This window comes from Anoplopoma fimbria, chromosome 6, assembly GCF_027596085.1.
Source record: "Anoplopoma fimbria isolate UVic2021 breed Golden Eagle Sablefish chromosome 6, Afim_UVic_2022, whole genome shotgun sequence".
Lineage (NCBI taxonomy): Eukaryota > Metazoa > Chordata > Actinopteri > Perciformes > Anoplopomatidae > Anoplopoma > Anoplopoma fimbria.
Window position 1 is genome coordinate 17,028,773 of NC_072454.1, and position 12,905 is coordinate 17,041,677.

A 12,905-nucleotide genomic window follows, 5' to 3' on the forward strand; every position below is an offset into this window, starting at 1 on the left:
TTGCTTGTCAGAGCGTAAGTCTGGAGTTAAAATCACTTGGATTGTTAAATGATTTTTAACAGAACATCCTCACTGTTGTATCACCTTTACAACACGTTCCGGTAAGAACCATGTATTTACAAAACATCAACTTTTCATGAGCAAATATTTGTGAAAAATGCATTTCTTTAAGCTATTCCAATGGGGTTATATGTTTTTTTTGCTTATCTTGAGATATCCCATAAACATCCAAAAGAAACAAATTAAAACTCGCCAAAAAAGAAGAATGTTTTTCTTTGGACAACAAAGGCGACTCAATACTCAACTTTATATAATCTCTTATAGAGCCTTCCCCCTTAGCAGGTCCTTGACCATAACTTGTGATTCTGATAACAGTGATGTGCATTGGCAATTAATCTACATGTACTTTTTTTTTATTTACCACGTAATCGTTTAGTCTGTGCAGAGTTTAAAAATTGTTAAAAAATGCAGTCAAATTGTTATATTCAACCTACGTTTAAAAATCCCCCCAAAATATATTTATGGTGATATAAAACAGAAAAGCAGCTAAAAGCAGTGATGATGCTTGATAAATGACTTTAACAAGTATTTGACTATAGTACATTTTGATTTGTTTTCTCTCAATTGATTAATTAACTATTTTATTTCAGCACTGATAGCAGCAAAGCAAACGGGAAAAAAAACAAAAAACTAAAGGCGCCTGCAACTGGTAGTGTCTTCTTAGCAAAAATCACCCAACTGCATTGAGTCTCCACAACAACATTGCCTTCTGCACTGGAAGAATTACCCAGTAACAGCTCTGCAGTAGCCTGAACGCAGCCCGCCGATTCTCAACAGTTCAGCCGTGTAAACCACAAGCGAGCGCTGAAGCAACGCCCAGTGGCTAACTGTTGTCAGACTTTGGAAAGGGGGCTATATTTGGAGTGACTGCAGACCTCCCCCCAAAGTCAACAGCTCTTTATGTGTAGGAACAGAAATGTACACACTATTCCCTCAGAGTGCAGATTCATAAACTCTATGGACAATGCACATGCTGTTTGTCAAGTGTACATAGGAATTAAGCTTTTTCTTCACTCTGAATGCAGCGAGTGTATGCTCCATTAGGACATATGTCATTTATTATAAGTTAATGCAAAAATAATAAACTATATTTATTTTTATTATTGCAGAAATGTGAGAACGGATTTCATCCAGTCAGCTTAGTCTAAAGTGTATTGCCAAAGGATCACTTTACCCGCTTCTCCATAAAGTGTTCAAAGGAACTAAATATGAAATATTGTAATGGAATAATTTTGTCCCCGAAAGACAAACCTATTACAATAATTACACACTGAAAGCAAGAGATTTACTTTTTATATTTTTTGATACATTCCACCAACGTTGCTCTATTGTTACTGTAAAGTGTGATAAAGAGTATTTATACTACATAATGATATATATTGTTGTACAGATCATTTTAGAAGGAAAGACTTGAACCGGATCAGGTACAGTAAAAGCAGGGTTTAATTAAAAGTGATTAACAATATCAAAGCTGTTAACAGAAGTTGGCAACTGAGTTAAGTTTTATCTCTAAAGCCAGATTTGTATACCATTTCTGTTTTTTACATAAAGATAATTCAACCCAAAACTCAGAGATAAGACTGCGCATCAGAGAAATAAGTGTAAGTATAGAAGACCTAATTGAGTTGAAAGGAATACACAGTGATCAATTCATCAGATCTGGTTTACAAAGCTGTGACAGGCAGAGTTCTTTTGCATTCTTATAAGATGTCTGATGCTCTAATTGCTTGGTTACACATTAAAAATACATCTTGCATTTCTCCACACTGTACACTATGGGCAGATAGACTAAATGGACATTTCAGAACCAAATGCATGTAGGGGGTAATAGTCTTTGTTTGGGGATAAAAGGGTAAGTTAAAGGGGCACTCCCACCCATAATATACCCGAATATAACTTTTATGGTCATGGCAAGTACTACATAGTCAGTGGAAACAGCCGCATGTCCTCCGTGGTTCTAGATCAGCTCTCTAATTTATTAAATATTAACCCTGGTGATGACATCAGGGTGCTCTCTCCTTGGGTTAATGGGAAGTGTAAGGTCCAGCTTGTGGAGCTTGACTCATATTAGCAGCCAACCTCAAAACTGTCCCATGGCAAGTAGTAAGGTGTCAGTGCACAGACTGAACTGACAGCACAGTGTGAAGAGCTACCCGGCTGCCATCTAGTGGCTTTGATGAAAGTTTAAGGAGTGCTTGCCCGTTTTCCACTTTGCATCCCCTACAGAGAAAGAACTGGCTACTCTAGACAGACTGATTCCCCAATACTCTAATGAAAAAAATATATATATGATGGATTTTATGTTTACTGACGATCATCATTCGATAACAGAATTTATGACTAGGCATGCATGTTTGTAACAATAGAAAAAAGCAGTCATCCTTTGGAGACACTTAAAAAAAAAAAATGTATGTCTTCCCCATTTCTATGTGTATGTTTCGGAGTAGAAAAATTAGAAGCTGAGGACAGAGTAGCATTATTATCATTTTAAGTGATAAAAAAAAAAAAAAATATCCATTCACACCAACATGTTTTCTTTTAGTTTTTAATTACAGCTACAAGAATTAATAAAACATAACAAAAAGGTTCACAAAGGCTCATACAGGAAAGTCAAATTGAAACATGCATGGCTTCTCAGTTATGTTGGTGAATAATAAATTTCATACCACTGATGAACAGAATAGGGAGGGTTTGACAGGGGTATCCTAATATCAGAAGAAATAATAGTTTCAAAACAAAATGGCTTGAGAATAGCACGGAAAAAGACCACCTAGGATCCTCAACATTGAAATTGAATAAAACATAATAAATACACGGTATAAAACTCAGTTCTACTCCAAATGTTTGTGTAATTTAAAGGGAAAAAGAAAAACAGAACACAGCGCCCCCTCCACTCAAATGTAGCCAAATAAAAATCAACAAACCCAACAAACTTGAAGAATCCATGTTACCCATTAAAAATCAATACCAGCTTTTTTTTTTTTTAAGACATTCTGAAGGACCTGATGCAATACATGGCTTTCATTCATACATTGATAAATGAAGGGAAAGAAAGTGTTACAAAGAAAGAAGATAGTCATTTGAAAATCAAGTACAGGTTAACAAAGTCAATAGAGGCAAAAAAAAAAAAAAAAAAAAGGGGCCCAACACACATTGGTGTTTTTTTTCTATTAACAGGTGGCCTGCAGCCACCTAGTGGCTATAAGGGGTCATGTCACATTGATGTCAACCTTTAGCAGTAGTTTGAAAAGTCACAGTTGGGGACATTTCTCTCCCGCTGCCAAAGCTCCACTAACTGTTGCTGAAAGATCAGAGACAAAACCAAAGCCCTGCATGATGAACTAAGGGCAGCTAACTAAATGTAAGTACCAGCTCAACTCTACGGGTCACATTCCTGTCAGTCTGCTGCTGCATGGTGATGACAGAGGACCGTTAACAGTGGGGAGGAAGCAGACAACGGATAGTCCTGATCACACGGGTACAGTAAAGTTCAGATGGGAGGGACAGGAGGGACGGGGTCCTTAGTCACTGTCGAACTTAATAGAGTTGATCGTGGTGGAGATGGCGCCGCCGCGGTAGCTTCCCCTCTTCTTCTTCGTCTTTTCGTGGCGGAATGACTTGCCTTTTGTGAACCTGAGCACATCGTTGGCTTTCTGGCCCCAGTCCCCGTTGGCTCCAAACTGGAATAGCAGAGACAAATGAACATGTTGTTTGAGAGTAAATTATTGGATGACATCAGCAATCTCACACGCATTCTTACAACAGCACTACACACAGAGTGATTACTGAGCTTACCTTTGCATCAAAAGAGTTGTCTTGCAGACGGGGATCCACTGCTACTTCTTCTTCTCTTATTCTACGGAACGGTACGTTGGAGGCCTGAAAGACAAGTCATTTTCTATCAAATTATGGCTCCTCCCCTTCAGGAAACTTGGGTTAACGCTATGTTCCAGTCTAGCAGGCCCTACCTTCTTATTGGCTTTAGGAAATGTCTGTGGTGTGGTTGTCGTTTTCTTGTTTTTCGGTGTCTTGACTTCTGACTCTTCCTCTTCACTTTCTGATGATTCTCCATCTCTTTTTCTCTTTCCATTGGTACCTGCATACATCAGAGGAAAAGAGTTACTTGTGCTGCTCATATTAGTGGAGAACAATTGGGAATCAGTCAACAATATAAGTGTTCTATAAACATTTAAAATACCAGTAAAACATTTATTTGAATGGTTATTTGAGGGATCCAGTGTTAGGTTAGCCTATTGATACATTTGATTTCCCTGTTAATTGGCCACATTATGTTCAGTGTGTGTTTGGGACTCACAGTTTGTTGTGGGGGTGGTGGGTGCTGTGGCTGCTTTCTTTGGGGCCTCCTCATCTGATGAACTCTCAGAGGAGCCGCTGCTCTCCTGAGGTTTAGGAGCCGGGGTTGTCTTGGGCGTTGCGGCAGGTGTAGCGGGTTTTACTGTACTTTTACTGGCCTCTTCTTCCTCGTCAGAGCTGCTGTCACTAGATGACGACTCCGCTGGCTTTTCTGCGGTCTTTGGTGTTGCCGCCTTGGGTGTTGCTGCCTTTCCATTGGTGACTGCAGGCTTAGCAGGGGTGGACTTGGTCTCCGTCTCTGAATCAGAGGAGTCCGAGCTGCTCTCCTCAGCCTTCTTTGTTGGAGTCGCAGCAGCCTTTGTGGCTTTGGCCGTGCCAGCAGGCTTTGCTGCAGGAGTAGCAGGCTTTGATGCAGCAGGTTTAGCCTTGACTGCTGGTTCTTCGTCTTCAGAAGACGAGTCAGAGTCTGAGCTGCTCTCTGCTGCAGCAGCAGGCTTTGCCACAGGAGTAGCCGGCTTTGCTGCAGGAGTAGCTGGTTTAGCTGCTGCAGGTTTAGCCTTGACTGCTGGTTCTTCCTCATCCTCAGAGGAGTCAGAGTCTGAGCTGCTCTCTGCTGCGGCGGCAGGCTTTGCCGCTGGAGTAGCAGGCTTTGGAGTAGCAGGCTTTGATGCAGGCGTAGCTGCTGGTTTAGCCTTGACTGCTGCTTCATCTTCGGAAGAGGAGTCAGAGTCTGAGCTGCTCTCTGCTGCAGCAGCAGCCTTTGCTGCCGGAGTAGCAGGCTTTGGAGTAGCAGGCTTTGATGCAGGCGTAGCTGGTTTAGCTGCAGGCGTAGCAGGTTTAGCCTTGACTGCCGCTTCATCTTCAGAAGAGGAGTCAGAGTCTGAGCTGCTCTCTGCTGCAGCGGCAGGCTTTGCCGCAGGAGTAGCAGGCTTTGGAGTAGCAGGCTTTGGAGTAGCAGGCTTTGATGCAGGTTTAGCCTTGACTGCTGGTTCTTCCTCATCCTCAGAGGAGTCAGAGTCTGAGCTGCTCTCTGCTGCAGCAGCAGCAGGCTTTGCTGCAGGCGTAGCTGGTTTAGCTGCAGCAGGTTTAGCCTTGACTGCTGGTTCTTCATCTTCAGAAGACGAGTCTGAGCTGCTTTCTACTGCTGCAGCAGGCTTTGCCGCCGGAGTAGCAGGCTTTGATGCAGGCGTAGCTGGTTTAGCTGCTGCTGCGGGTTTAGCCTTGACTGCTGCTTCATCTTCAGAAGAGGAGTCAGAGTCTGAGCTGCTCTCTGCTGCTGCAGCAGGCTTTGAAGGAGTAGCAGGCTTTGATGCAGGCTTAGCTGCAGCAGGTTTAGCCTTGACTGCTGGTTCTTCCTCATCCTCAGAGGAGTCAGAGTCTGAGCTGCTTTCTGCGGCGGCAGTAGACTTTGCTGCTGGAGTAGCAGGCTTTGATGCAGGCGTAGCTGGTTTAGCTGCAGCAGGTTTAGCCTTGACTGCTGGTTCTTCGTCTTCAGAAGACGAGTCAGAGTCTGAGCTGCTCTCTGCTGCTGCAGCAGGCTTTGCTGTAGGAGTAGCAGGCTTTGCTGCCGGCGTAGATGGTTTAGATGCTGGCTTAGCTGCTGGCTTGGCTTTCACTGGTTCATCCTCAGAGGAGTCCTCTGAATCAGAACTGCTCTCGGCTGCCTTTGTAGAGGGTTTGGGAACAGCTTTTTTAGCTGGGACAGTCTTGGCCGGTGCAGGTTTAGCAGCAGGCTTCTTTGCCGTCTCCTCCTCCTCTGAACTGGAATCGTCCTCTGAGGAATCTGCTTTAGCAGGTGTGACTTTAGCGGCAACAGGTTTAGCTGGAGCAGCTTTAGCAGGAGTCACCTTCACTGCAGGCTTCTTCACCTCCTCTTCGTCCTCTGAACTTGATGAGTCTGAGCTTTCCTCTCCGGCAGGGGCAGCTTTGGCTGCAGCGGGTTTGACTGGGACCGCTTTAGCTGGGGTGACTTTGGCCGGAGGCTTCTTTGCCACCTCTTCATCCGAGCTTGAATCTGGAAAGACAAGGGCACGAGGAAAAACGTTTGTCACATGTTCGGCATTGGCTCACATTGAGAAGGAAATTACAGATGATTTGATGATACCGATTATTACCTGAGCTGTCAGAGCTGGACTCCTGCTTCTTTGCAGCGGGTTTGGCCACCACAGGTTTGGCAGCCGTGGTCTTTGCCGGTGCAGGTTTTGCTAAAGATTACAATGCTGTTAGACATGCAATTAAAAACACTGATACTTACATTTGGAAAAGGTGGGCACTTCTTACCCGCTACTTTCTTCTCTTCTTCCTCGTCACTGCTGTCTGAGGAGTCGCTGTCCTTGGCCTTGCTTGCTGCTGGTGCAGCTGGAGCTTTCTGGACTGAAGCAGGAGGTGGGACTGCACTGTACGCTCCTACCAAGACAATGGAAACCGGTCATAACTATGGATGCTCCCCGAAACTTTGTTCTAGACTGGAACCGATAATACAGTAGTGAAAACCTGGAGTATTGATGAGGTCTGGTGTTAACGGATCTGCTTTCGGTACTTTAGAATTTGCAGATTGCGATATCTGCTGAATAAAACAGCCGTTGCAGATCCCCTCTCTGTTTCTTATTCTTGCATGAGGGGGGCAGTTGTGCTTTACACTGACAAACACACCGACTCAGTACAGCGCAATACACACATCATGGCAGAGAGAAGAAAAAGAATGAAAGTGTTGCTACATTTTACTCCTGTAGATGCTGGGAACTCTCGTTGTCACAATAAAACCATCAAAAGTAAGGGAGGCAATACCAGATATGCATCAAAGTATTTGGCAAACACGCAGAACATAAAAGAAATTATGTATGGCATCGATAATTATCATCGATGCCATACCGAGTTTGATAATAAGAACACGATAAGAAATGAAAGCTAATTGCTTAGCAAACTGTTGAGCTACAACTGTATTTAAGGATTTGGGAAGTTTTTGTGCAGTCATGACTAATCACTTATTAATGTACATTTCCCAAAATAATCAAAAGATTAGGAGTATTGATAAGGAACTGAACCGGTATCCATAAGAGTACTAGTGTCAATAAAAACCTAAAGATATCCTTCTGTAGTCATAACATAGACCCCAGGGCCTCTGTACAATATGTTAAGCACTAAGGACTAGGTCATCAGCTTTTGACATCGTCTGTCGTCCTGATAAAGGACCAACATAGTGAGCCGTCTTGGCTATGGATGTGAAGGAGGCCCTGCGAATGGGGAGGAGGGACTATGGTGTGTCTGCATCTTTTTTGTTTAAAGGAAACAACAAAAAAGTGCTGTTACATTGTGTTATGGCTTCCTTCTTTTTCTTCCATTTAGCCATATTCCTATCACCAAGAAATTAGCTCAACAAGGTTTTGCTAAAGTTACGTTCATTCAGGTTACTCACAATTTGTTGTCCTGTGGTAGTCCGGTAGATGAAGCAGATGGATGAATAAAAGGGCAACGTGTGTGAATATATATGTGTGTGTGTGTTAAACTACGCTACAACAACCAAAATAAAGGATTTGCCATGGCAACCCAAAGCAAAGAATAAAGGATGAAACATATTTAAACCCGAAAAACTATTTCAGCTCTTGGCGTCCTTAAGCTGCATGCCCTGTGCACAGCTATTACTAACAAGACAATGACGCCAATTTATTAACAATTGAATGCCCTGGTTGGCCAGATGGAGCAGTAATACCAACCACAGTCTTACAGTATACTTTCTCTCAATGACAAATTTAATAATTGTTTTGGCTCCTACACATTGTGTGTAGAAACCATCGAGGATATAGTGGTATTAAAAAAAAAAAAAAAGGCATAAAAACATACCTGCTTTGGGTTTTTTGCTGGGTGGAGCCTCGTCTTCAGATGAAGAGTCTTCACTGCTCGATTTAGCAGCAGCAGCAGCAGCAGCAGCAGCAGCAGCAGCCTTCACTGGGGCAGTTTTGGCTGGAGCCTATCAGGACAGGTACAGTAGGTCAAGCGTCTATATATATTTACCTCGCACAATCACTGTTTGATTAAAGTTGTTCTACATTTTTCTAGATTTCTGGAATCAAAATGATAATAAAACATGTAATGATATTTAGATATGGCCAGATTATTTTGCATACCTTGGCTGGTTCTTCATCTTCAGAATCGGAGGAACTATCTTCACTGCTGCTCTCCGGCTTTTTCTGAGCTGCAACTTTAGCAGGAGCAGCTGGTTTGGGTGCTGTGACTGCAGCAGCCTTGGGTTCTAAGGACCAGAGGTAGATCAGGTAAATAACATAAAGCACATATCATAATCAGCTAAATTTGAGTTCAAAATTCAAGGGGATTGCATTACACAATATGACTTCTGGCTCTAAACTCACTCGGTGTAGCGGCTTTGGCGGGCTTCTCAGCCTCAGAATCAGATTCTTCACTGCTAGAGCTGCTGTCTTTCTTCCTTACTGCAGCAGGCGACTTCACAGGAGCCTTTTGTGCACAAACAAAATTCTAAGTTATAGCATAAATGCACAAACCTAGCCTCGCACCAACACTTGGATGCGTCCTCCTACCTTTGCAGGTGTCTTTGCAGGAGCCTTCTCCTCTTCAGATTCACTGGAGTCTTCACTGCTGCTGGATGCTGCTTTCGCAGGCACCGCCTTGGCTGCTGCTGCTGCTGCTTTCGCAGGCACCACCTTGGCTGCTGAAACAAACAGAGAAATGTAATCTCATAATGCAGTGGAAGGTTTCAGAAATGCACATTACTGACATATTTAAACCAGGTTTATCAGTTCTCTAAGTCAAACACATTGACATTACCTGCAGGGGCTGCCTTGGTTGGTTTCGCAACAGCTTCTTCATCCTCGCTGCTTGACTCTTCGCTGCTGGAGCTCTCTGCACTGGTTTTTGCTTTCTTGGCTGACGGACCGCTTGCAGCTTCACCCTTGTTAGAAGGCACCTTTCGTTTCTTGGCTTCAGGTGACCTACGAAGACCCATTGTTATATTAAAGCTATATATTGATATCAACAAGATACAAGTCCTGGAGCTGCTAATAAGATAGCAAATAAATCCTAGGATACTGGGATAGCAGCAGTGGTCTATAATGGTCTTATTAATTCATAAATAAAAAGGGGGAAAATGCATATTGACTGGCATCCCCATAAATGTCCTAACCAGATAAACTGTGTTGTCCATGGGTCAGATGTTAAATTATGTAATAACATGTTTTTAATTATCTATATATGTATGAGGATATTTTCTACTCAACAATTATAAGCTTGATGAGCCAACACATTTAAGGGTTTGCAGAACAAGTAAGTGTCAGCTGATAATGTCACCGGTTTAAGCACTAATCTGCAAGGGAAAACTGTGCATTTGTTTGCACATATTGCCTTTAAAGTACAAAACCGATTTCACTATGCTTTGAGGTCGATTTTTGCTTTGGGGGTGGATTCTGAGAGTAGACAGATCTGGTTAGCTGGGGGGGGAAACACCAACAACGCTGGTAGGCCACATTTTCAAAATGTATTAATAATTAATATGAACTAACCAAGCCTCAGCATTGAATGAAGATGTAACAAAATGTAACTCACTTCACCCAGAAGTTGTAGATGTTGACGAGGCTCTCTTCATTCTGATCTTGTGGAGCCTGTAGGGAAACACGTGTAGCACAAACTTACAACAAATCCAGCAGTTTGCAGAATTTAACAAATCAGCTGCAATTTCCAACAATGCAAACCAGCCACTGTATGATTCCCATTTACAATTTACCAGATGAGAAGAGCTCATTATTTGCAAATAAACAATTAGTACAGAAGAACACCTTGTACGTGTACCCCTACACGTGCTAACTTCACCGGTCCCTGCACGTTACACAGCTAACGTTGTGCACTCTTTTCTAAAAGGCCGGGGACAGACGGTACGACACACCGACTGTCAACAACATAGGGCGAGCAGCTTACCACTTTAGTCTGTTTCAGAAACTGCTCGGCCGCCTTTGTGAACTTGTTCTCCCGCAGAAACGAATATACGCATTTGTAAAGATCACTCGGCTTCGACTTTTGCTCCGCCATCTTCAACACGCTCCTGGAAGGAAAGGAAGTGGCCGGAACTTGTGAGCATGTGCGCAGGCGCCGACTGATGACGTGTCCATTCGCTTCAAACAGCTTTACACGCCTTTTGGTTTAGATTAGGTTGAGGCATTTGAATCTATGTTTTGAACCTTTTTTATTTTTATTTTTATATACATCCATGATTTGGATAGAATTAGTGGTAGTTTTATTAGCACCACATTTACACTCTCTTATTTCCAAGATTTGATTAGCAATGTTGTCATCACTACCTACAGGCGCAGGCTTTATACGTCATCACCAAAGACCTTCCCCCCCGTCCCTCGTGTCATAACATGGTTGCCTTTGAGCTGAGCAATCTGGCAATGACACCAACCCACTGGCAGTTGATTTAAAAGCGTGAACCGAGGACTACTTCGCCGTCGCCATGCCTCGCTACGAACTGGCCCTGATCCTGAAGGCGATGCAGCGGCCGGGGACAGCGGCTGCTCTCCGGCGGACAGTGGAGACCTTGATGGAGCGGGGCGCCGTGGTGAGAGACCTGGAGAACCTGGGGGAGAGACTGTTGCCCTACAAGATAACCAAACACAATGAGAGGCACAGCCGAGGGGCTTACTTTCTGCTCGGTTTCTACGCAGCCCCCAGCATCCTCCCCAGCTTGCTGAATCACCTGCACCGTGATGTGGACGTGGTGAGGCCCACTGTGCTGAAGAAGGACGACCAGGTTCCCAGCAGTAACTGCTGTGGCCCACAACAGTGATTGAATGAATGTAAGGCATAGCTGATGTGGGTAAAGCCAAATGCATCAGTACTAACCCACAGCTGGAGCAGGAGTGGGATTCTTGTGTCTTCAAATGTAGGATAACTGCTCCATGCATGGATTTAGTGCTGCAGTTAAATAATGTGTCCATCATTTATTAAACTGCTTAATCAGTGAGAAAAGAATGCTGATAATTTCTTCAGTAAAATGTGAAACACAATGATACACGTCTATCACAGGTGAAGATTGAGCTCAAGTGATTCCTATTTTTAAAAGCTGCAGTTTTCAATCTATATTATAAAACCAAGAAGATCAAACAACTCATTGCATTTGTCAAGATGTGTCATCCAATGTTTTGCTGTTTCCATTAGAAAATATCGCTACAATGAGTACCCCAATATTATTGGTAATATGGTATTGATTTCTCCCCCCCCCCAAAAAAATAAATAAATAAATTGTATTAATAGTTTACATGCAAAAATTCACAGCAGACAATGGGTTAAATTGCACTAAAAGTAGTGCTTTTGCGTTGAATGTTACAGAATCTGTGATAAATGCAAATGCAGATCCCACTTTTCTGATAACATAAATAGCACAACTATTTTAAACTCAGACATTGCACACAGTTTTCTTAGAAATGGATTTTAAAATCCCAATATTATCGCCATTCTTTAAGTTGTCTGATCGTTGTACTGTTCAATCTACACAACTTGCTGTCTTGTCGGTAGTGTTGAAGTCTTTGTGGTTTCACACTTCATGACTGACGGGCAACAGGGGTGGGTCACACACTAAAATATATTTTACCGGAAGGAATAAGCACTTCTATGCAACTATCAGATACTTGTATTGCTATAACTGATTAGACGACAAGGTGCTCTGCCTGGTATGTGTTCTGTCTTCTTTTATGTGAAAGTCAGCTCGACTTATAGGACATGAAGGATATATACTTGTCTCTGCACAAGGGTACCTTCGGGAATAATACATTTCTTACATAAATAGAACATGCACAAACGTGTAAGACTGAAAGGTGGTGGCCTCCTTGTAGTTAACAATGGTGAATAAAGGAGAAATCTCTACATAAATTAGATCAGTATAGGCTAATTAGCCAGAAGTTGCAGTACAGAAATGCCAAAAATATGTGTATTAGGAAATGTTGGTGCCTTTACATAGTTTGTCAAATTATAAAGCACCTTTTATCCAACTTTAAAATGTCATGCTCCACATTGTCACGATTTAAGAATCAACTGTTGTGGATTTGTATCAAATGGTCTTGATGTATGTTGATGTGATAATTCATGATGTGTGTATGGTATGAAAAACAATTCAGTATCAGCGCAATCTTACAATGACTTCATTAAATGTGTTCATGCAGTCAACGTCATTCACCTTCTGTTTATGGGGATTATGCTGTGCTGACTGCTGTAACTTAACCCTATATAATTATTGTTCCATTTGTTTTACAGGTTTCCTCTGCTCATATCCAGACCATGTACAGCGTGATGCTTCCCTCTTTTACCTTTAACATAGGTGTTGGCCTACATTTGGTTATGTCATAATAAATTACTTTTTTTTCTATCTGATTTGCAAGTTTTCTTGACTTTTTGTTGAAACATTTCAGGCATTGTGCATCACGTGATGTTCAGTAATGTGATAGTAGTTTCAGTTCTTATTTTCATTTGCCTAGACGAGGTTCATGCAGTTCTGAATTGTTGAGTAGCAT

The 12,905-nt window shown here is 42.5% G+C and overlaps 2 protein-coding genes across 4 annotated transcripts; one reads left to right on the top strand and one right to left on the bottom strand.

The window, feature by feature from the left end:
* Window positions 1-2,596: 2,596 nt before the first annotated feature.
* On the bottom strand, window positions 2,597-10,572 carry nolc1 (nucleolar and coiled-body phosphoprotein 1). Of its 3 annotated transcripts, none has more exons than XM_054600201.1 (13): window positions 10,318-10,572; window positions 9,949-10,004; window positions 9,175-9,338; window positions 8,928-9,019; window positions 8,742-8,844; window positions 8,499-8,623; window positions 8,215-8,341; window positions 6,655-6,780; window positions 6,489-6,578; window positions 4,376-6,388; window positions 4,029-4,156; window positions 3,856-3,939; window positions 2,597-3,740 (listed from the first exon to the last, which is right to left on the bottom strand). In XM_054600201.1, exons 1-13 carry the CDS (start codon window positions 10,426-10,428, stop codon window positions 3,582-3,584), a joined length of 3,378 nt encoding a protein of 1,125 aa, XP_054456176.1. In that variant the 5' UTR covers window positions 10,429-10,572; the 3' UTR covers window positions 2,597-3,581. The 3 variants fall into 3 exon arrangements, with proteins under 3 accessions (XP_054456176.1, XP_054456175.1, XP_054456174.1); XM_054600200.1 differs by having other exon boundaries at window positions 8,928-9,055; XM_054600199.1 differs by having other exon boundaries at window positions 8,928-9,058.
* A 174-nt stretch (window positions 10,573-10,746) lies between these two features.
* On the top strand, window positions 10,747-12,750 carry mrps6 (mitochondrial ribosomal protein S6). Its single transcript, XM_054600202.1, has 2 exons — window positions 10,747-11,195; window positions 12,649-12,750. The coding sequence occupies exon 1, from the start codon at window positions 10,853-10,855 to the stop codon at window positions 11,183-11,185; it is 333 nt and encodes a 110-aa protein (XP_054456177.1). The 5' UTR covers window positions 10,747-10,852; the 3' UTR covers window positions 11,186-11,195; window positions 12,649-12,750.
* The last annotated feature ends 155 nt before the right edge of the window (window positions 12,751-12,905 follow it).